Source organism: Chanodichthys erythropterus, chromosome 12 (genome assembly GCF_024489055.1).
Source record: "Chanodichthys erythropterus isolate Z2021 chromosome 12, ASM2448905v1, whole genome shotgun sequence".
In the NCBI taxonomy this organism is placed as follows: Eukaryota; Metazoa; Chordata; class Actinopteri; order Cypriniformes; family Xenocyprididae; genus Chanodichthys; species Chanodichthys erythropterus.
Window position 1 is genome coordinate 51,043,571 of NC_090232.1, and position 24,059 is coordinate 51,067,629.

Consider the following 24,059-nt stretch of genomic DNA (forward strand, 5'->3'; position numbering starts at 1 on the left):
AGAAATCGTTCCCCCTGCAGAGAGTGAGTCGGGCTTCTATAGCCGCTACTTCATCAACCCCAAGAAAGATGGTGGTCTCAGACCCATCTTAGACCTCAGACTTCTAAACCGCTCTGTCATGAGACGGAAGTTCAGAATGATAATATTGAAACAGATCCTCGCACAGATACGTCCCGAGGACTGGTACTTCTTGCTGGATCTGAAATACGCCTACTTTCATATCCAGATAGCCCCATCACAGGCGATTCTTGAGATTCGCTTTTGAGGGTGTGGCTTATCAATACACGGTCCTTCCCTTCGGGCTGTCCCTAGCTCCCCACACTTTTACGAAGTGCATGGACTCGGCGCTTCTCCTTCTGAGACAGATGGGAAAACGAGTTCTGAACTATCTCCACGACTGGCTCATACTGGCCCAGTCTCATACAGAGCTAGAACACTACAGATCCATGCTCCTCAGCCAACTTCAGTGCCTGGGACTCAGGGTCAACTTTGCCAAGAGCCTGCTCCTCCCCAGCCAATGTATCACGTTCCTGGGCACAGATTTCGATTCAGTCCAAATAAGGGCTGTAGTCTCACCAGAGCGTGCTCTGATGATTCAGAAGTTCATGGCATCTGCCAGGAACAAAGCCTGTTACCCTCTGGGGATCTTCCAGAGGATGTTACACATTACATAATGTTACATACAACATAATGTTTACACATTCAGTAAGAGGAGAGTAGAATGAAATGAGATTTCTGTCCCTCCATTGGGAGCAACAAAACTTACACATTCAAGGTCCAGAGCAGTAGTAAAGACATCATTAAAGTAATCCATGTACCTCCAATAGTTTAACCTAATTTTATGAAGCAATGCGACTGCTTTCTTTGCACAAAAAACTGCAATCCAGTAAGGGGAGCACCACGGCACATGAGTGAGAGCAGAAGTTGTTCAGTGAACGCACTTTGAAACAATGGGCTGAAAATGGTCTGTTTATTTTTGATAATTTAATTTCTATTTAAAAAGGATAAAGATAAAATATGAGTCAAACAGACATTTTAATAAACAGTTAAATGTTAAAGATATATATAAAACTATTGTAGTCACACTACTGCATAAGGTTCTTTATAACAACACTAACTCACAGTGGAAAACTTGAGATCATACATGAATATATTACTTTCTTTTATAAAAAACAACGAGAAACATCACTCCACTGTAGAACAGAAGCTCAAGTCATCCACATGTAAAGTCACTCATTTTCATTGTTAGTTGTGATGTGGGTGTGTTTAGTGATGCAACAAAAGTTGAGTAAAGTTTAACTTGAGCTTCATCTTATCATGGTGTCTTGATATGTGTCTACAACAGAAATAAGACAAGAAACACTTATAAAAAAAAACAGAATTTGTTTACTGTTACTGGAATTACTTTTCTAGTCCTGCTTGTAACTGAATTAAAGTGTTGTTCAGTATCTACTGACTAGTAGTGAGGACATTTTCTTCTTTATTTTATAAATCGAGAAGCCCTGAGAATATCCAACTTACTGACAGATTCTCATTAAGAAGAGCCCGACTAGTGATCAGCAGGTCTGGGATGGACTGTCTATGTGAAACAAAAAGTTTATTATTTATAACTTTTGTAAGCACAAACTATTCTGCATGTGTAGTTTTTGATATTTCACTTACTGTGAGTGTGTTGTACTGGTCTGAAGATCTGGACTCAAGAGTTCTATATCTGTTTGTTCCGGGATTATCGTTCTACAGGGAAACAGCAAGTGAAATTAGATGGATGGATGGATGGATACACAGACATACACAAACAACTATGTGTGTAGGAAAGCTAATTTTGATACCTCTAACTGATTTTATTCCATGACTCCATGGTCTTTTGATTATCTCACCTCATACTCATGTATTGCAGGTCTTTTGTTCACCATTTTTCCTTGGCTATCAAAAAAGAATTGAATTTCATTGTTTCATATATAATTAATAATCAAATATATTTCTGCATTAGTTAAAGTAAATTATACTATATACTCTTTATCATTTTATTTACATTATAAATAATAATAATATGATAATGATGATGAAGAATAATCCTCCAGATGTCGCTGCGATCACAATCACATTCCTACCATCATCATGATGAACTGAAAGAGGAAGATCATCATGATTAACTCTCCAAACTGATGAATGATGTGAAGATACAGGAGTGTGTTAATAAAAGCTTCACCTGTGACAGTTACAGCGTCTGATCTCTGAGATCCATGTTGATTGTGAGCCTGACAGTAGAAGCGTCCACTCTGTAGTGCACTGAAACTCTGTCCAGATCCAACAGCTGAGCTTTCATTCTCCTTAAACCAGCTGAAGTTCAGAGCAGGAGGGTTTGAATCACTGCTGCAGATCAGAGTCACTGAATCTCCTGACACTATTTCACCAGATCCATTTATCAACACTGAGACGTTCCTGGGAGGATCTAAAACAGAAAACAAAATACATACACATCACAGACTTTGTTTATAGGATTTAACATCACAATTATTGAACCATCATTAACTCACACATGACATTTAAAGTCACAGCATCAGAGTATTTCTCTCCATGTTTATTTCTGGATCTGCACTTGTATTCTCCACTGTCATCAGAGCTGATCTTTGAGATGCTGTAGATTCTTCCAGATCCCTCAAACGTTCCTCCTTTAAACCAGCTGATTTCTGCAGGAGGGTTTGAATCACTGCTGCAGTTTAGAGTCACTGGATCTCCCTCCATTATTTCATCGGATGGACTGATGGATGCTGAGACGTTCCTGGGTGGGTCTAATAACAATTATCAGATTACTTACACTTTTTTAAAATGACTAATATGAACTGAAATGATCAAAACAGAGAATTAGCGTCCTATGTTTTATATTAAACTCACACATGACATTTAAAGTCACAGCATCAGAGTATTTCTCTCCATGTTTATTTCTGGATCTGCACTTGTATTCTCCACTGTCATCAGAGCTGATCTTTGAGATGCTGTAGATTCTTCCAGATCCTACAAACGTTCCTCCTTTAAACCAGCTGATTTCTGCAGGAGGGTTTGAATCACTGCTGCAGATCAGAGTCACTGAATCTCCTGACACTATTTCACCAGATGGACTGATGGACAGAAAGGCATACTTTGGTGGATCTGAAACAGAAAACAGATATAATAAATGTTATTACAATAAAGCTGACATCACATAAAATGTTTAAAGGACTTAATGTCATAGTTACTGAACCATCATTAACTCACGCATGATGTTTAAAGTCACAGCATCAGAGTATTTCTCTCCATGTTCATTGATGGATCTGCACTTGTATTCTCCACTGTCATCAGAGCTGATCTTTGAGATGTTGTAGATTCTTCCAGATCCTATAAACGTTCTTCCTTTAAACCAGTTGATTTCTGCAGGAGGGTTTGAATCACTGCTGCAGATCAGAGTCACTGAATCTCCTGACACTATTTCACCAGATGGACTGATGGAGATCACTGGATTTTCTGGAGGATCTACAGGAGAAATATTAAAAAAAAATAAATAAATAAATTAAAATCACCAGTTGATTACTAAAGGCCTTAAAAACTGCTTTGAAACTCTGAAGATGTTCATGATTAATTCACTCACACAAAGTGATTAAATTAATCCCAAATGTATTTAGAGGGTTTAGATCTAGAAAAGCAATCAATCAAGATCTTCCAGACCAGAGCACATTCTTCATGACCCTCACTTTATTGGCATGCAGGAGCCAAATAGGTATGGATACTATTCTAATCAAAATGCTTGTCTAAGGAGATTATACGAATGAGTGCAGATGTGATTGTGTGCAAATGTGACTCAAAGAGTAAACACCATTAAATTCAGAAAGAAAATAAGAAAATCCCACAAAATGTCGGCCATGTATTTCGTATCTCTGGAACCGTCAAAGAAAAAAGAACATTAAGTGAATAAAATACAGACTTACATCTGACATTGAGTTGAATATCAGGAGATCTGTAACTGTGTCCATATACACCACAGCTATATCTGCCTGTATCTTCTCTGCTGACTCTCCAGAGGTCGAGCTGGTTTCCAATAATTCCTGCAGTTAATGGCTGTGAGTTTCTGTACCAGATGAATGTTGCTCTGTCAGTCAGAGTGCAGCTGCTTTTACATGTCAGACGGACTGAATCTCCCTCTGTCACTCTCTCAGGAGACTCCACCTGAAGATCTGAACACAACACACACATTATATCTAGTGCTGCTGTCATACACTGATTATTATTCAACATAATGCACAGAAGAAGAGAGAAACCTCATGAAAGTCACCTGTGACAGTAAGAGTCACTCCTGGAAAACCAATCCAATTTCCTGCATGTACATTAGTGATGAATCTGCAATAGTACATGCTTGAATCCTTTAGTGTCACATGACTGATGGTGTAGGAGTACCACCATTTATATCCATAATAGTAAACACGCCGACAGTATTCATGGTAATTAGACACATCTAGAGGCTCTACATTATTTAATAAATTTGTTTTCATCCAGAAGACTCTCCTGATCTGATATCCAGTAGGGTATGTATAAGGGTATGTATAAGTGCAGCTCATTATCACTGTTGAGTCCTTTAGTGCACAGATGTGTGAAGGACTGTAACTCACACCCCAACCATAGTGGCCATAAACTCCTGAAACACACATCAAAGGAACAGTTCACCCAAAATGTTTCTCCCAAGTACCTCATGTTGTCCCAAACCTTTATGCAGTCATGAACATTACTGTTTTAATTTAACATGACACATTTTAGTGTGGGAGAGACATTTGGGTAAACTTTAGTTTTTTAAACTTGAGCTCTGTCTAAAGTTTACATAATATTCTATTTTTGATTAATACAAAAAACAAAAAAACAAAAAGAGGGGTCCACTTTTCAACAGAGGTCCACTGATTGGCAGAACCCCAGCTAAAGAAAGTCACAGTTAACAGGTTTATTTAATAAAAAAAACTATATAACATTGTTAACTCTCCAATGACTCACTGTGAATCATGAGCAGAATCACCAGAGCAAGAGGAGGAGCCATTCTGACGCACATCACTATGAGAAAAAATAATATAACATATATAATATAAATATAAATATAAAATAATATAATATAATAAATCAACATCTGTTCATTGTGGTTTGAGAATATTTCTCATTGTTCTCCACTACAATATTAATCTGACTATATTCACACATTAACCAGTGTAACTCTTACCGTGTTCTGGTGAGTCTGAGCTCCAGCAGGCGTTAAACTGATGAATTTCTCATTACTACACACTGTTTATTTTGGGGAAAAAAGTGTCTTCCTCTTTCTTGACTCCTGCCCACACAGGCAGAGGAACAAGTGATTTAACAATGCTCTGCCCAAATTTACGAATGGTCAGTGAATCAAAATTTAATTCTTTAATTTTAGGTTAAATCCCTGGTGTAAAACCCCCCTGTGAGCTCAGGCTGATTCACCGCAGCTGCAGTGACATCTAGTCTTTACTCTTGTATGTGTAGCAAGTAGTTAAATTGTAGTGACTACGTCACCCTGAAATAACAAATTAACCCAAATAAAGGCACCCAAGTAACTTAGAAAAGGGAAGAGGCGCGTTTCCGTGCAAAAAAAAAAAAAAAAAAGCTGTTAAAGTTAAAATAGTTGGTCAACAATCAACTAAAACCAGCCATCAACACAAGTGTCATTGGTTGAAGGGAACAAAAGGAAACAAAAAAAAAAAAAGAAAAGAAAAGGAAATTTAACAATGGTGCTGTTGACAAGAGGGCTAATTGTTACTACAGCATGAGTTCCTGCAGCAATCAGATTTTAACAGACATGAGCACTAAAAGTTAATCAATGATGACACACACACAGACATCAAGAAGTGGCGTATGAATCTCAACATTGGTGACAATCAAAAAAGTGCCATGCTGCAATGCATGCTGGGCATTTTGTACTATGCTGGTACCCGGCATGCATCCCACTTTTGATTGTAACCATTGTTGAGATTCATACACTGATTGTTGAAAATTTCTCTGATGAGGTAGATTACAGTAAATACATCTGAAAATAGGCTTTCCGATTCATATAACGTTTTTGTAACAAGGTTAGTAGATATGGGAAGAAGGAGGCGGGAACCGGCGAACATTCAACGTAACTTTAATTCAAAAATAAACAAACAACAAAACGCCGGCAGACCCTCGCGGACGTCTGCCGGCCACACAAACATAATAAAACATAAAATAAAGTCCAGGCCTGGTCCTCTCTCGTCCTCCACGGTAGTCGCTCCTCCTTTTATGCTCCCGGAGCTCCTCCGTGAGGGACTCAAGGCCGGTGCGCCTCCCAGGTGAAGCTCATTAACACTCGCGCCACCGGCCTCGCGCCGTTCCCTCACGGCTCTCGCCCGCCCTGGTCGCCACATACCCCCATCGCCCCTCGCAGGCCGGGGGGTACTCCCGAGACTGCGCTCTACTCCCCCCCGGGGCCTGTCTCGGCGGCCGCAGCACCTGGGGGTAAGGACAGACGAGACGAGAGAAAGGAGACGGAAGCAAGGGGAGCGACAGGACGAGAGAGGGGAGAGAGGAAAAAGAAAAAAAAAAAATTCTTGGTCCGGTTCCCCGACACACTGCCGCTTGGTCCTCAGCCTGCCGAGAGGCTCTTCTTCGCGGTGCCATGCGGTGGCACTGGACGCTCGGTGGACGGCCCGATCCTCGACCGACTCCTGGCGGCCGGCGATGGCTCCTCCGACTGAGGGCAGCCGGCAGCGAGTCCCCCGTTCCCTGCTCCTCCCCTTTATAGCGGACGGCAGCAGGCTCCGGCCCACGGCGAACGGCGGTGACTCCTCCGCTCCCTCTTGGACGACAGCCACCCCACCTCGTCCCAGGGGCACGGCCTCGAGCTCTCCGTCCCACCTGTCACTAGGCTCCAGTGCCACCGCCTCGGGCAGCCTCTCGCGGTCTTCACTCCCGCGCTGCCCGAACTCTGCAGCACCGCAATCCCCCTCAGCAGCGAGGGCTCTCCGACAGCATGTCCCTCCTTCCTCCCGGGTTTCGGCACCAATGTAACAAGGTTAGTAGATATGGGAAGAAGGAGGCGGGAACCGGCGAACATTCAACGTAACTTTAATTCAAAAATAAACAAACAACAAAACGCCGGCAGACCCTCGCGGACGTCTACCGGCCACACAAACATAATAAAACATAAAATAAAGTCCAGGCCTGGTCCTCTCTCGTCCTCCACGGTAGTCGCTCCTCCTTTTATGCTCCCGGAGCTCCTCCGTGAGGGACTCAAGGCCGGTGCGCCTCCCAGGTGAAGCTCATTAACACTCGCGCCACCGGCCTCGCGCCGTTCCCTCACGGCTCTCGCCCGCCCTGGTCGCCACAGTTTTCATTTACATTAGTTTAATAATTTTCGCCACAGAATTCTGGACTTACAGTCAGACTCGACAAATACAACGTTGTAGCTAAAAGGTAACTGCCAGCTTAACACGATTTGATCGATAACGTTAGCTTGTTGACTGCTTAAAAAAAATGCATGCTGATCTCTTCAAATTTGTCAGGAGCGTGGGAGTCATATTTTCACAGGTTTATAAACACAATGCATTTTTACAATATGTATGAAATCAGTGATTTTTAAATCAGTAAACCTTAAGTAATTAATTCAACTGTAAATTGTAAGTGTATTACAAACCTTCTTATTAAATTGTTTTAATAAGTTTTCTTTCTCAAAACGGGATTATTCTATTATCAGTCTATAAACTCAATTGACACACACCAGGGTTTGACATTAACAAGAGCGTGTGGTAAAAATGCCATCAAAATGAACCAAAATGTCCCCAAAATTCAAGCCATGAGGACAAAAAATAATCAGTTCCTGATTTGTATTTTTATAATGACAGTTAAGCAACATCATGAGTAAGAGTGCTAATTATATCCTAGAATATATTGCAAATTATACAACTTACATTTTAGGAACAGTAGTCAGTTTTTGTTCCTAAAACAAAGATAGTTCCAAAAAAGCCACATCAGAACCATTGTGCTTACAGTAAATTAAAATGTAAAATCAAAATAATGAAATTATCTGCAGCACATAATGTTTGTTACATAATATGATCAAAGACAATAATTAGGCCCACTACACACTAAGTCATCAGAATTTAATGCTTTGGTGCTGTTTTTGTTAAAATGTCTTCCTGGAGAGCATGCTCCCAAACAAATGATTGCGGGGCCTGTGCCCCAGTACTGATCAAACTCTAGAAACGCCCCTGCTAACAGACATAAGATGTCATCTGTCGTCACCAATATACAAGACGTAACCCTGCCCAGGAGGATTCCCTCTGAGTTAACACAGGGGATCAGAGCTTGAACGACGATAAGCCCTAGCAGCCAGAGAACTGTAAGGAAACTCACTTGCCAAGCTGAAAAAGAGTCAATAGCTGCAAAAATCTGCTGCCCTCCATGCTGACAGCACAACCTTGTAACACCTGAGGTGCTTGTTAAATTGACAAAAAAAGTAGGATTAAGGATAAATCTTGGATAGTGTGCAAGCCACCAGTTTTCTTTGGGAGGAGAAGGTAACAGCTCTCCATTTTCCATTTATCCTTTAAAATATGAATCAGCTTGTAAAACTTACTATTTACTCATGTAGTAGGGCAGTCTAGGTTCCGCCCTATTAAATGTGGTTGTCACCTGAATGACAGGGGCAACAGCCTATTGGCTGTTGTTCTGGGTATATTTAAAGCGTAGTCTGTCACCTGGGGGCGCATCGTGCAATCATCGTTGTGTGTGGGTGTGTGCGCGCACAGCTCTGCGGGAGGTTATGGTCAGGATTGGTACGACGTTGCTGTTAGGCACAGGCTGTCTTTCACTCCAGGTATGTAATTTCAATGTATTAACGTTTGTTATATTGTGACTCGTGGTAACGTGCTTTGATCATATTGCAGTTTGCGTATGCTTTGGAACGCCTGCATATTTGCAGTCCAATTACGGATAAAGCTGTGAGTAACTGAACCTATATATTTAGCGATCTACTTCTGGGTATGTATATCTAGTCCCTTGAGCATTATTGGGGTGGTGTCTTTGGCTAATTTTATTTATTTTGGTCTATTTTAGTGGGGTAACTGCTCGTGAGCATTTCGTCACGGTGGACTGCAGGGAAATTGCTCCTACGTCAACGAGAAGACTGCACTGTTTGTTCTGCTGCTATTTTTATGACTGCGTGACCATTGTATTCGATCCTTTATCGTTTGATTTCGTTTTGTTTTTGTTCCTTACGTTTATGCTGGTGGTTAAGGTGAAGGATGGCTAGCTTTAGCCGTCGCTAGAAGTGAGAGGTACCGTTAACGGGGCACTTTCAGCCTCACTAGTGTTTATATTGCCACCAGCAGCTGTTGGTTTTGTTTGTTTCTTTGTTTGTTTTGATTTGTACTCTTCCTAGGGACGGCGAAGCAAAAACGGGAATATCTCGTACCTGGAAGATTTATGTGTTTTGTTTGTTTGATTTGTGCTTGTACTGAAGCCTTTCTAGTTTTGTTGTTGTCCTATTTAATTGTTTTTTTGTGTTTTTCATGTGATTTATTTTGATGATCGATTGTTTGCTGTTTCTTTCAATTGTATTGTTTGTTCTTTTTGGTTTTGTTTGTTTGTTTTCTTTACCCGCTTACTGCTTCATGGCATGTCCAGGTTTATGAGCCTTTGGTGCTAACCTAGTGAATGTTTATAACTCCCTGTCTGATCCCGGTGGCCAGTAAACTGTCCATTGGTCTTCTTCATGGTTTGAACTTACTCCAATGCAAGTTGCGGGATTGAATGTGGGTTGGATTAATTGTGCTGTTATTTACCTTCTTTCTTTTTTGTTATTTCAGAAGCTGAAGGCCCCTCAGTGAGGGAAGCTAGCTGTTTTGGCCCTGCGGTGGTGGTGTTTCTCTCACAGAGTGTTTTGCCATTTGACAACTGCATTTCCCTCACTTAGTGTGTGGTGCGAGTGTGAGTGTTTGTGTGGAGCATATTTGGGTGCGTGGTGTGTCTTAGGATACTCACTGTCCAGCTAGCTCCCCACTGGTAAGCCTCAGCCTGAAAGTTTTTTTCTTTTTTTTGTTTCCTTTTCTTGTTTGGTCAACAGTTCTTTACATTTTAATAATTATTGGAAATAAAAACATTTTGTATTTATATCCACGTCTCTTGTGTTGAGTGGTAACGAACCTGTGTGTCCTATTCTGGGTATAAATTTCCCCGTTCATAGATACGGGGTGGCGTAGTCTACTTGCTTATTTGAGTTGTGCACTAGTGTCACTTCTTGCCATTTACGGCCTCGCCACACTCAGTAAAACACTAAAAGTGTGTCTAAAACCAAACCATAAAACAACAACACTATATATATATATATATAATTTTTTTTTTTTTTTCTAAACAATCATCCCTAATCACCAATTACTTTTTCTTCACTCATTTTTTATTTATGTCTAGTAGGTCATTAGCTTCTTTCATCCTATGAATCACATCCTCATTGGGTTGTACTTTACTTTAAAAAAAAAAAAAAGGGCAGCTTCTGTCGACATTAGGTCTGTTGTAGGTCTCTGACTTACTTAAACCTCGTTTTACAAGGTTTAATACCTTGTAGTATCTCTTTATTGATCCTTGATCCTTATAGTGTTTGCACTGAAAAAATAAAATACAAATTTGTCATATTTGTCACTACCGACACCAAAGGAGGCCATAAAACAAACAAACCAACAAAAAACATTCATAATGTGGGCGACTACAAAGTTTGAATGTTTAAACAAGCATAACAGTGTAAACATAGCAGTCTGAACATTATTTAAAACAGGGGTAGCTAATCTTCTTCTCGGAGAGCTACCACCCTGCAGAGTCAAGTGCCAATCTCAATCAAACACTCCTGAACCAGATATTTAAACAGGTTTGTTGAAGCAGGGTTGGAGCTGAAGTCTGCTGGAAGGTCTCCAGGAGAAGGTTTGGCTACCCAAACTTGCTCCTGGAGACGCTTTAAAACAACTACATTTGTGTTACATAGAAGACTGATTACCATTTTGAATGATAAGTAAATGATGGCTATAATCACTTTTTGGGTGACATTCTTCTCAAGTAAATAATAAATTGTATAAAAGACAGTATCATGATTAAAATCATATCCACCTTATTTATACGCTCCATGACGCTTTGTCATGATCACCAGTGAGAGTGCCCTTTCAGCCACTAGAGGGCACTCCATCCCGGACTCTCATTTCCACCTGTTACATGGACTACATATCCCAATACACACTTCCCGCACTAATCATCTTGTTTTGTATCATGTCATTAGTGTCTGTCTATTTATAGTGAGCTGTTTCTGTCCTTGGTTGTGGTTCGTTGTTTATGTTACGTGTTCTTCTGATTCTCGTGTTTGGTTTTCTTTGTGTTATTTTGTACCTGTTTGTTTGGACTGTCTTCATGGATTTTGACCCTTGCCTGTTCTTTGGATTACATCTTTGGATTACCCTTTAATAAATGCTTCTGCCGCAACTGGATCTACCTTCTTGTTTCTGTGTGAACCGTGACACGCTTTGCACGAATTATGGGTGTAACAATCAGTGAAAGGCTCACTCTATGAACTCAATAATACGTTGTTTGTTTGTCTTTTTAAACTGGGTACAATGAGATGACATTATTCTACTCACTCTTCAACCATCAAACATTAAAAGGACATTTAAAAGTGTAAAAGCATCATCAATGTACTTTCAAAAGACCATAAATAACCCCAAGGATAAATATCACTGTAGTAATATAGGTGTCATGAATGAGGTTCCCTCAACTCATCCTCCGGGCCACTGGAGGGAGCCATCACCAGAATTCTGACTGTCACCATTCGGACTCCGTTTCCCATAGGCCCTCATTCCTGGGACTGATTACACATGCACCTGCACCATATCACACACACACTTTTTAAGAGACGCTCACGCTCTCATACCTTGCGAAGTCTTGATTTGCCTAGGTGATAATTTCTGAGCGTTTATTCTGTGGACTTATTCCCTGTTACTGCCTGGACTGTTTATCTTTGCCTGATCCGTTGCCGCCTGCCCTGATCTCTTCCTGGACTCTGACTCTGTTTGCTTGCCGCCTGCCACGACCATTGCCTGTGACCTGACTCTGTTATCTGCTGCCAGCCCTGACCTCTAGCCTGTCCCTGACCACAGTATTGTCTTTGCCCTGCTGCATTATTGTATTTTTAATAAAAGCTGCAAACGGATCCACTCTCTACCGACCCTTCATTACAATAGACCTATATCTAACATTCGTTGCCTTAATCAAAAATGTTAATTAACTTCAGTATTGTGTGATACTATTTCAAAGTGATTTCTGACATTTTGACAGGTAATAAATTGTAATTACCTGTGAAAACAAACATGGAAAGAGACATGAGGCATTGAGGAGAAAAACATTTCAGTCAAGAACAGACCACAAATGTGCAGTAAATGTTGTCCTTTTTCATACTATTACATCAGAATGCAAAGGGAAAAAAGAGAATAACCATGAGGAAACAAATGCCTCAACTGAAAAGAGCTCTTGCCATAGATAATTCTTGTTATAACATCAGGTTAAAATAACAAGCATTACGTTAGTCTCATAATGTCTGAAAATACAACATGAAGGAAAATTGACAGATCATTCAGTCAAACTGACAGAAGCTTTATTCATATGACAACCTTATGATTTGAAATGATTTGTTTCAGTCATTTTAAATGGAAGATCCCAAATCGGAAGTGCCTCCCATAATTCAACACACAGTAGCCTCGTGGGAATAAGGTGGAATAGACACAACAATTTCTTTGATTTCTTCTTGTTTCTTTTCCCTCCGTGTTTCTCCTTATTTTGGCTCAGAATCTGAAGATTCAGAAGCATCTTTGTAGATGCAGTCTATGAAGGTATCCTTTCTGAGGTACTCTTCAGAATAAGAGCTGTGACAGACAACAATTACAAATTTACTGATAACATGAAAGTAAATAACGGTTAAACAAAATATGGATTAAACAGTAACAAAGTGCTGCAAATAGCACAGAACACAAGGGAAATGTTTCAAGGGAACCCTAACAAGAGACGAACCTGGCTGGGACATGCTTATTGATCAACGTCTACTCCACAGTTGTGTTGTGGATGACATGAAACATGAGGTTTTTTTTTTTGTTTGTTTTATCAAATGATTACTTACTCTTTTGGATATTATTAATCTGATGAAATACCATAATATTCCTATTGTGGTCTGTGCTATTTGCAGCATGTTTCTTGTTTTAGTTGCATTGGGAGCATTTGCAGCACAGGTCAAACTGATTGTTTTTTTTTTTTCTTAATTCACTGGTGTTTTTTAATTCGTGTTGAATCAGTATCTGAGCTCGTCAGTCATTTGGGCCATCTGATCATTCTGATTGGGTGTACAGCTACTGCAAACCGCTGGTACAGAAAGGCAGTTCTTCTTACGCAGGTGCAGAACGGACGTGCTCCTTGGCCGTCGGCTGTCATGCGTCGGTTTGGTGTGCCAAGACAAGTTTGAACCTATACTGCCGACGTGAGCCAACCCCGCAGTCTGCTTTCGTCACCACTAGTTCGTTGGCATCGGCTTGGTGTGTTCCAGGCTTCAGAGGTCACTCTTCTGCCAGACTTCGACTCATGTACGGCCGTTATCAGAAGCCAGTGATTATAGTTTATAAAAGTTATAAATGTTTTTTGTTTTGTTTTTTTACACATAAACATGTGGCTTCACTTGGGGCAGTATGGATTACTTTTATGATGGATGGATGCAATTTTTAAGGCTTCAAAATCTCATGCAGAGCTTGAAATGAACTTTTTTTTTTTTTACCTGGTAGCACTGGTGGCCCCAGCTTCAAAAAGTTAGGAGCACCAGAAACAATTTAGGAGCGCCACAACTAAAACGTTTATTCAGTACATTATATTATGTTTAAATGTTAGCTCAAAATTAAGGTTTATGTGCAAATAAATTGGTCATTCAATTGTTTTAATAAAAAAAGTTTCTTTTCTGGAAAAGATAGGATTTTTTTTAGTGGTGTAAATATAATTTATTCTGAAGAAATATTCTCATCAGTGTTCTATCAGCTTTGACATATTTAAAACTAAATATTTTATTTGTATTATCTACCCCAAGGGCATTTTTTTAACCTTTTATAAAGGGCATTTTTCCCTAATCCCTAATTACCTAAGTATAGGAAGACCTTCGTTCCGACAGCCATTGATATTTTAAATAGGATTGTAAGATGAGGAGTTGTTGTTGTAAAGTTTTAAATTAATGTTTGTGTGTTATGTTTTTGTTGAGCCTTGTCTGAAGACAATTTCCTACCCCTGTGGGGCTAGACAACAAAAAGCTTTTGAATTGAATTGAAATGAATTGAATCTTATTAAATGCTCGCTTCGTCTTTCATTTTAAATTCTTACATTTGATCAATAAATACAATTAGAATAATAAGACACTATAGGGTGATACTTTTAAACATGAAACTAAATCACCAGTAGGTGGCATCAAGTGTCCATTTTAGTTAAGTCATTCATTCAAATGATTTGTTCAAATGGCTGATTCATTCAAGAAATGAGTCAGTTGTCTAGGTCTATGAATGTGTCATTGAATCTTCATTCAAAATGCTGAATCATAATGAAAACATGATTCTGTCATTATTCAAGATTCACAGTGTTTCTGTAAAATGAGCAATGTTTGAAACTATTTTCGCAAACAAAAACAGTCAATATTAATATTGTGTAAAACAAAACAAAACAAACAACACATTAAGAATATTAATTATTACACTTCTTATAAACTTTTGAATGATTTTGTATTGTGGACTATATGTAAACATCTTTTATGTAAGGTATCTTATCCAGGACAGTACTACATAAACAATAACATGCATTTTAAATGATCCCTTTTATTTTGTTAAAATAATTAATATTTTGCAGATTCTGCAAGGTGTGGGTAAAGTTTTGACTGCAACTGTACATTCATGTACATTAAGTAGAATTCACAGTTATCCAAAGAAACGGTAAACTTACTACACAGAAAATTCCTTGGAGTGACCTAAAGTTAAGTGGCTTCATGAAGCATACAATAGTAGTGATTAATTGACCCTTCGCTAAGCCACGCCCGAAAACCGCCACAGGCCAATCGTGGTTTAGCAACCGTTACTAGGCGCGGGAGGTCTGTCAAGCTTTCGAGCGAGGGAACATGCCGAAGCATTGTGCTTCTGGATTGTGTTAACCTGATATCCGGTATCCTAAAAGTTTGAACGGGGTGGTTGAATTTTTTTTCCCTTCCTGAAACCTAAAACCCAAGGGGAGAAGTGCCGGTGTTCTGACAATTTGTGCTACCCTGTCAGATTTTGCTACCTCCCATTGAAACAGTGGGTGGGTAACGTTAGCGAAATCTGACAAAATCTGAAAAATGCTAACGTTACCTATCAGATTGTGCTTCCAGCGTGATGGTTTATGGCTTTATTAACATTTACACCTACCCAACATTAAACCTACCCTTACAATAATGAAAAAACAGTAATTTTGTGTTATTTATTATGACAACACTGATATTGATGTATGCATATGCAGTAACCCCGGGCAGGACAATCTGATGGCTAGGTTAGCTAGCTAGCTAACTCAGCACATCATTGTTTGGAAATAATGACGGTTCTTTGTTCATAATTCATATATTTGGATGTGAAATAAAATGATTAAAGGCAAGACAGAGTTACGTTAGCCTGGCGTGCTAAAAATATAAGCGGGAGAATGTTTTCATTGCAAAGTGGCAAGGCTAACGTCTTGTTTATTCCACAAGACTTATGGTTATTATTAGGTTATTTTCACAAATTTCACTTAACCTGCTGTGGATGAACAAAGCTTTTACTCAATAAATTGTGTGTTTCCCATTTGAATGGTGAGCATATGAGGTGGCTGCTGCTCGCGCTGGGAGCTTTAGCTGTTGCATATTATGTCGTGGATATCCCTCGAATGCATACTGCAGTCCCTTTTGTCTTGCTCTCTCTGTTCGCCAAAAATGACTAATTATCTCCTTGAAAATGTCTGACACCGGTGCATACATAATGTAAATGACTTGACAGACGTGAAAGCTTGACAGGCGTAGCAACAGTAACTAAGGAGGGCGGGGCTTAGCGAAGGGTCCATTGCTCACTTGTAGGGTAACTTACCATCTTTAAGTCTTTCTCTGAGATAATTTCTCTCATCCGTCAGACTGTTCACCTTATCCTCCAGGTGAACAATCTTCTGTTTTTGAATTTCGATAGTTTGCTTCGCATTCTGTAATTGGATGAGTAGGGTAGATGCTCCTTCTAATAGTGAAGGCAAAGAAAAATGTTAGTATTTAAGAACAATCAATTTTACAATCAGTGTTAGTGTGAACCTTCATCAAAAATCACATGAAAGAATATATAAAGCTAAAGTTAAAGCTTTTAGAGCAAGGGCGTGTGATGTCAAAGGGTTTGTTTTCTCCGTTGGCCAATGAAATAGCATACAGTAATAGAAGAATTTCTTTACTTTTTGAACACACGCTTGTTTTGAAATGGAGTAAGACGAATTTGAATTTGAAAGGACTGTTGAGCCCATAATAAGTCCAATAATGTATGTTTCAGGGACACAGAATGAATCTGCTGAAATATCCCTGTTATAATAAGACAATGTAGGCTCATTTGGCTATATGTTCTTTTTATTTATGGAGACATCTAAGCAAGCTTTGTTCAAAATAGCCTGGCAGAACTTCTGTATTGTTTACATGATGGATGAACGCTCTCATCTTTTTCTGTTACCATTTTTTTCCCACTACGTTGGGCCACGTGTCTATTTTTTTAAATGCATCAACTCAGAATGCCATGTTGGTTTGACTGACTGTGTTAAATGAGAAAATAAAGAATTTTGTCTACCTAATGTAGATTTAATGTGGGTAAAGCTTGCTGTCAGTAGGTGGCAATGCTTTCTCTTAACGATGTCCGAGTGGAAACACTGGAGCATCCTGTTTACAGCAGGTAAATTAAATGTATTTGCGACATAAAATAAGTTACACACCACTGCTGCTGAACGAGCCAGTGCAATGCAAATATGTCTGTAAGGTTTGACATAATAAAATGCCACATGAACAATATCCATGAAGCATTGTTTGTTTACATCACGTTGCGCACTGCATAATGAAAACAATGTTTGGGATACCATGATCAAAACTTTGTGATGTTGGATATTCATTCAAATTAGGGTGAAAAAAAATAATTAAAATGTCTCTGTCACTATCTTCCCTTGTCAGTCATCTACTATATCTTTTTACCTCAAACACAACACACCCAGTGACATCACACTCTGCTGTAATGCAAGATGGCAAAGCCCTTGCTCCAAAAGCTTTAACAAAACTATTTTTTTGGCAGAAATAAAAGAAATCAGTTTCCTAAATAATGTAAAGCTTCATTTCCATTTTATTCAAATTAATTTAAATCACACAAAAATAAACAGTAAAAATGAAATGCTTGAAATGCTTACGGTTCACACTGACGTCGGATAGGCTCTCTGTGCATGATTGCTTGAGGATCTGTATGATAAAATCAGCACTGCTGAATCACTATATCAGCTATCACAGTGTCCGGGTCTTTAGCATTCAGTCATTATTTTGTTTTTTGGCACACAAAAAGTATTGTCGTTGCTTTATAACATTAAGGTTTAACCAATGTACTCTCATGAACTGATTTAAATACATCTTTAGTAGCTTTCTGGGCATCTGGAAGTGTTAATTTTCTTGATGTCAATGCAGGCCTCACTGAGCCAACGGATTTCATCAAAAATATCTTAATTTGTGTTTTGAAGATGAACAAAGATCTTATGGGTGTGGAGCGACATGAAGGTGAGTAATGAATGACATCATTTTCATTTTTGGGTGAACTAACCCTTTAAGCGAAAGAGTTCAGAGGCTGTTGACACTGAATGGCTTTTCTGAGGTAAATACTACAGTACATGACATATTGTTTACAAGCTGCTTTATCTATGTCTTTCCGCCATTGAAACACAGATTAAGCGATCACAGGAGATATTATATGTTTCAGTAAATTGTACTGTATCTTTCAACATACCTTCAGATGTTCATTCATGTTTATTCTGTAATAAGTAATAAGTTACACACCACTGCTGCTGAATGAGCCAGTGTAATGCAAATATGTCTGAAAGGTTTGACATAATAAAATGTCACATTAACAATATAGCATGAAGCATTGTTTGTTTACATCACGTTGCGCACTGCATAATGAAAACAATGTTTGGGATACCGTGATCAAAACTTTATGATGTTGACACAATGATGTCAGATATCGCTTGAGCAATCACACGTCTCAGTAAGTTGTACTGTATCTTTCAACGTACCTTCAGATGTTCATTCATGTTTATTCTTTAATACTAGTTTAATACTGTAAAACTAATATTAAAGAGGGAGAGATGATCGCGTATACTCGCGCTGTCACTTGAACGCTGCTTGTGGCGTCTATACGGAGGTCTGTCGCGCCACATTTAAAAGTGTCAAAACAGCATTTCCTTCCTGGAAATCGTAGAAACCTAAATTTATTTAGCACTCTTTAAGAACCCCTGGACTAAAGCACAGAGGCATGTATCACATCTTTTGGGATGGGTGCCCCTGGCATGGAGAACTTACCGAGTTAATGATGCCTTTGAGAGCTTCAAATCCACATCTGACTGGGAACACTTGCTCCTTGGTACCAGCCACATCAGCGAGCTGTTGGCAGGCAAATAGAAAGATAATAATAACAGGAGATCATTTTAAGTGTTAACTGCATACATGTGAAATACACACTATTATAAAATCTGCTGGTTACCAATATTACCTGTTCTTCATCAAAGTCCTTTACGCCAACACAGTACACACGAGCCCCATACTTCCTTGCAATATGAGCCTAAATATACAACATGCAGTCATAAGAACATTATCATTTTTTGCCATAAAAGTATAAAAATATGTAAAGTGTTAGATACCAGCTCACCTCATCTATACTGAGTTGATGGATATATTTCTCAAGCTTTCCATCAGTCAACACCACAATGATACTAGAGGAATTTTTAAGCTGTTCTTTAATTTGTTGAGATGCCTGGAAAGAAGGAAGAGTCATTAGAAATGTATCTATTTTCTCAAAAACTGCAGTGATAAGAATGCACAGTATATATAAAAATATATAATTTATCTATCATTGTAATAAAGACTTCTCCAGACACATCCAGGACACTGAATGTGGTGTGTTTATTTTGAAAGGTGTAATTATGCCTTATTATGTTCATAAGGGGAATGTCATGATCTTTACTGGGAGTGCCCTTGTCTGCCTCTAGAGGGCACTCCAACCCGGACTCTTGTTTCACTGTTTTGGACTTCATTACCCATAACTCACCTCCTGGACTCATTATCCCATGTCATTGCACCCAGACATTTTGTGTTTCCTCATTAGTGTCTGTCTATTTATACTCAGTTGTTTCTGTCCTTGTGTGTTACGTGCACTTTGTATCTCCGGCTTTCTGTTTTTGTGGACTGTTACTTGGATTTTGACCCTTGCCTGTTGTCTGATTAAGACTTTGGATTATCCTACAATAAACAAGTAGGCCTGTTGCAGTAATCAATATATTGACTTATTGCGCAATATGTACATGTACATGTACAATGTACATGACCTCAATCATTTTTGGTGACGCAATATATCGCCCATTATGTTTACATGATAATGAATGTCACCAACATTTTGCTAATCATGCTGTCATGTCATCTGCAGTTCCTACACAGAGCAGTCATCGACAGGTTAAAAAAAATAGTTATTTGAAGCATTATAGTGTTTTCCTGACAACTACAGACAGTTTGGAAGAACAAGTCTGAATGCTCTCAATTTCAAAGCCACAATCCACTATTCCGGTGCAAATATAAATGTCTTCATTCATACGGACATCTGACTGCTAAGTAGGGTTTGTGTTTTCAGCAGTTGTGCACCCTTACTTTATTGAGATCAGGGAAAAATCTGTGAATGGAAAATCTCTATTGCCTTTTGTGCATTTGCAGTTTTTTTTTTTTTTTTTTGACTTGTTACACTTTTTTAGAAAATATTTACCATTTGTTCAAGTTTTTTATTTAGGATTTTACATTTGTTGATCCTTTATTTCCATGATCTAAAGAATTAAATGGTTGTTGTCATTTGAAAGTGTGTAGGCCTACTTGCATTATTATGCTGTTATATTATGATTATATACTAGCGGCATAAAATGGTCTTAAAATACCAATATTATCGTTTATCGCAATTATTTCTGGAACAATATATCGCACAACAAAAAGTAGTTATCGTGACAGGCCTAAGTACAAGACTAAAGTACAGGAAATACATGCAGACTTGAGTGTTGATACACTCCTTTGTCCTCCTCACAACGTGAAAAAAGCTTTTATATAAGTTTTATATAAATTCATTTTAAAAATTCACATTCCATTCCACTGTTCATGTAAAGTAAAAATAATAAATGAATAAATATTACCAGTTTTAATCCTTCATGCATGTAGGTTTCTCCTGCTGGTCGGACCTCATTTAAAATCCTCAGGCCATCTTTAATTTTTCCCCTGATAATGAAAAGCAAGGAATATTCTGATCAGTGTATTCCACTAAATGTTATGCATACAATATTATGTAATTGTCATGTCATTGAACCCTCTCTTCATATGAAGGAAACCTTTACACCATAAATATTTACTTGTCGTTAATGTACTACACAACACAAACACTAGCTGTCTTAGACTAGGGACTGCAAATACTTCACACAAGCATGATTTCATACCTGTCTCCAGTGAGCGGTAACACAATCTCTGCTCTGGATGAAAACACTATGAAGGACACTCGCATATTTGGACTGGAATGAAAAAAAAAAAAATATGGGAAAAATGATAGCACGCTGTAGATGAGTGACAAATGGAAAATCAAGTACAGCTGATAATTCTAGTTATACACATAGACTGTGAGCCAGGCCTTCTCGCCAACATCACTGCCTGACCTCACAAATGCGTTCTGGAAGAAAGGTCACAAATGTTCATAAACGCACTTCTTAACCTTGTGGAAAGCCTTTTTTTAATACATTTTATTATGTTTTGTTTTTTCTCCCGAATGTTGGGCCATCTAGGAACCGGATGAGTAGCTGTTGTGTAGCCTTATGGATGACTTCCTTTGATGTGGAGGATTGGCCATTATTGTACAGCTGACTTGTTTGGTAGCATTATTCACACAGACTCAATATCAGAAAAGAAAGAAAGAATATTTACCTCACAAATCTCTCTGTAAGACTTTTGACAAAGTCACTGATCTGACTCCAGTTGCTCGAAATACTTCCAGATCTGTAATGAAGCACATGAAAAACAATGTCAGCACTAAAAAAAAAAAAAAAAAACGTAACTCTTGAGTCTGTCTTTACACAACACACTGAGTCAGCTACTTCATTACAACTGCTGACCACTTCAGTTCCCAGCAACACTCAGTCCTGAAAACACTGCATCATCCAAGATGATATAGGTGCTTAAAGGGTTAGTTCCCCAAAAATGAAAATAAGGTCATTTATTACTCATCTTCATGTTGTTCCACACCCATAAGACCTTCGTTCATCTTCAGAACACAAATTAAGGTATTTTTGATGAAATCTGATGGCTCAGTGTTGCCTGCATCGCCAGCAATGTCACTGAACCTCTCAAGATCCAGAAAGGTACTAAAAACACTAAATCAGTTCATGTGAGTACAGTGGTTCTACCTTAATATTATAAAGCACAGAGAATACTTTTTGTGTGCTAAAAAAAACTAAATAACGACTTTTCAACAATATCTAGTGATGGCTGTTTTCAAAACACTGATTTGAAGCTTTACGAATCTTTTGTTTTGAATCGGTGATTCGGATTGCGTATCAAACTGCTGATAACACAACTGATCTGAAACAAAAGATTTGTAATATTATATATTTTTTTATAATTTTAATATTAAACTTGCATGAACTGTTTTAAATATGTACCTTTCTGGATCTTTAGAAGTTCGTTGACCTTACTGGCCTCACTGAGCCATCGGATTTCATCAAAAATATCTTAATTTGTGTACGACATGAGGGTAAATGACATAATTTTCATTTTTGGGTGAAAGGTTTTCTAATTTTAGCATTGTTGAAAACAGTTGTTCTGCTTAATATTTTGTGCAACCTTTGGATTAATAGAAAGTACAAAATAATATACATAAAATCAATGTACTTCATCCTTGCTAAATAGAAGTAAAAAAAATAAATAAAAATATCTTACTGACTCACCCCCAAGATTTTGAATGGTAGAGTCATTTAAAAATAGAAATTGTTAAGTGTTTATTGACAAGGCTGGTTATTAACAAAGGTTGGCTGGTTATTGATAAAGCCATAGTTATTAACCATTGCTGATAGCCTCAAAATGGACAAATACAAAGTGGAAGTGGACTTCTGCGACATTAACCTCAATATAATGATGTCTATAATGAGAAAAGTGTGTAAAATGTGCTCTCGAAGTAATAGCTACAATTGTCCGAGTACTTACCGGTCTAAAACAAAGTAAAGGTCGTAGGCGCCGTGACAAGATGGGCTTTCTGCTTTAAAAGATGAAAAACAGAAACAGAAGAAAAGCGTCGCCGTGGTCCAGAGAGTTTTCTTTGTCATGATGAGTTACGCGTCCGTGGGATTAAAAAATAATTAAATCTTAAGAATGCTTCTAAAACTGACTTGAATGTCGCTCTCTTATATGAAGTGACATCAAATCAGTGTCAAGTTCAGAACAGCAGCGCTGCTTCCCCCGGTCTGATCCGTTTTACGCCACCCTGGCTGGTGTCACCTTCTGAGAGTATGACAGGAAAAAGGGGGAGTAGGCAAATTGTTCAAAAAGTTGCTTGCGAGTTCGGGTCGTTCACCTAGTTTTTGGTGCGCATGCGCGTCCGCCCAGATGTTGCCAACTTAGCAATTTATTAGCTAGATTTAGCAACTTTATTTCAAAAAGCACCAGGCAACAAATTCAGCTATTTTTAAAATTTAGTTGGCAACTTTTAGCAATTTTTGAAAAGTGACTCAAACAATAATAATAGTAAAAAAACAAAACATATTTTAATCTAAATTACACAATTGAACAGCTGGCCAGCCAAGCAGCACATCTGTCAGGTGAGAGCTGAAGAAATATGTCTAACAGTACAAATCATATATGAATTAAGTAGATAGTTGCAGTTGTTCAGTAATAATTGTTCATTTATGATAAAGTATGTTATCAGCTTGTACCTATAATTGTTGTTCAGTAAGGTATAGTGTAAGAAAAAAACGTTGCTGAAAAACTGTAAAGATACTGGTAATTCATTATCAGAGTCAGAGTCATTGAACCAAGGAAACCTTTACACAATAAATATTTACTTGTCATTAATGTACGACACAACACAAACACTAGCTTTCTAAGGACTGAAAATACTTCACACAAGCATGATTGCGTACCTGTCTCCAGTGAGCGGTAACACAATCTCTGCTCTTGATGAAAACACCATGGAAAAAATATATGATATTACAAAAAAATATGGGAAAATGGAAAATCAAGTACAGCTGATAATTCTAGTTATACACATAGACTGTGAGCCAGGCCTTCTCGCCAACATCACTGCCTGACCTCACAAATGCGCTTCTGGAAGAAAGGTCAAAAATGTTCAAAAAGTTGCTTGTGATTTTGGGTTGTTCACCTAGTTTTTGGTGCGCATCCGCCGCATCCACCCAAGCGCAATTTTATTGCTAGACTTTTCAGACTACCCTAGCACCTTCATTTTCTAAAAGCACCTAGCAACAAATTCAGCTATTTATAAAATTTATTTGCCAACTTTTAGCAATTTTTGAAAAGTGACTCAAACAATAAAAAAAAAAAATAATAATAATAATAATAATAATAATCTAAATTACACCACTGAACAGCTAGGTACTGGTAATTTTCTGCCAGGACATTAAAGTTATATGTAACCCTAAAACACAAAATGCAATGCATA

At 38.4% G+C, this 24,059-nt stretch overlaps 2 protein-coding genes across 2 annotated transcripts; both read right to left on the reverse strand.

Moving 5' to 3' along the window:
* Positions 1–2,099: 2,099 nt before the first annotated feature.
* LOC137032450 (B-cell receptor CD22-like) lies at positions 2,100–12,122 on the reverse strand. Its single transcript, XM_067404213.1, has 8 exons — positions 12,029–12,122; positions 5,014–5,070; positions 4,307–4,666; positions 3,963–4,208; positions 3,256–3,510; positions 2,896–3,150; positions 2,538–2,792; positions 2,100–2,452 (listed from the first exon to the last, which is right to left on the reverse strand). Exons 1-8 carry the CDS (start codon positions 12,120–12,122, stop codon positions 2,100–2,102), a joined length of 1,875 nt encoding a protein of 624 aa, XP_067260314.1.
* A 312-nt stretch (positions 12,123–12,434) lies between these two features.
* Positions 12,435–22,875, reverse strand: LOC137032843 (anthrax toxin receptor 2-like). Its single transcript, XM_067404810.1, has 10 exons — positions 22,592–22,875; positions 21,317–21,388; positions 20,839–20,910; positions 20,542–20,623; positions 19,023–19,127; positions 18,867–18,935; positions 18,677–18,757; positions 17,521–17,569; positions 16,188–16,328; positions 12,435–12,947 (listed from the first exon to the last, which is right to left on the reverse strand). The coding sequence occupies exons 1-10, from the start codon at positions 22,708–22,710 to the stop codon at positions 12,907–12,909; spliced, it is 831 nt and encodes a 276-aa protein (XP_067260911.1). The 5' UTR covers positions 22,711–22,875; the 3' UTR covers positions 12,435–12,906.
* Positions 22,876–24,059: the final 1,184 nt, after the last annotated feature.

What these genes read in the sequence shown, in the direction of transcription:
- LOC137032843 (XM_067404810.1), bottom strand. Translation starts at nt 22,710, where the DNA reads ATGACAAAGAAAACTCTCTGGACCACGGCGACGCTTTTCTTCTGTTTC. An exon ending in CTTTACTTTGTTTTAGACCG is followed by an intron (nt 21,389 to 22,591) that starts GTAAGTACTCGG and finishes GCTTCATTACAG; the next exon opens with ATCTGGAAGTATTTCGAGCA. An exon ending in ATCAACTCAGTATAGATGAG is followed by an intron (nt 18,936 to 19,022) that starts GTGAGCTGGTAT and finishes TTGTATATTTAG; the next exon opens with GCTCATATTGCAAGGAAGTA.
- LOC137032450 (XM_067404213.1), bottom strand. Translation starts at nt 12,122, where the DNA reads ATGGTCGTGGCAGGCGGCAAGCAAACAGAGTCAGAGTCCAGGAAGAGA. An exon ending in GATTCTGCTCATGATTCACA is followed by an intron (nt 4,667 to 5,013) that starts GTGAGTCATTGG and finishes TGTGTGTTTCAG; the next exon opens with GAGTTTATGGCCACTATGGT. An exon ending in TGTGACTTTAAATGTCATGT is followed by an intron (nt 2,793 to 2,895) that starts GTGAGTTTAATA and finishes AATTGTTATTAG; the next exon opens with ACCCACCCAGGAACGTCTCA.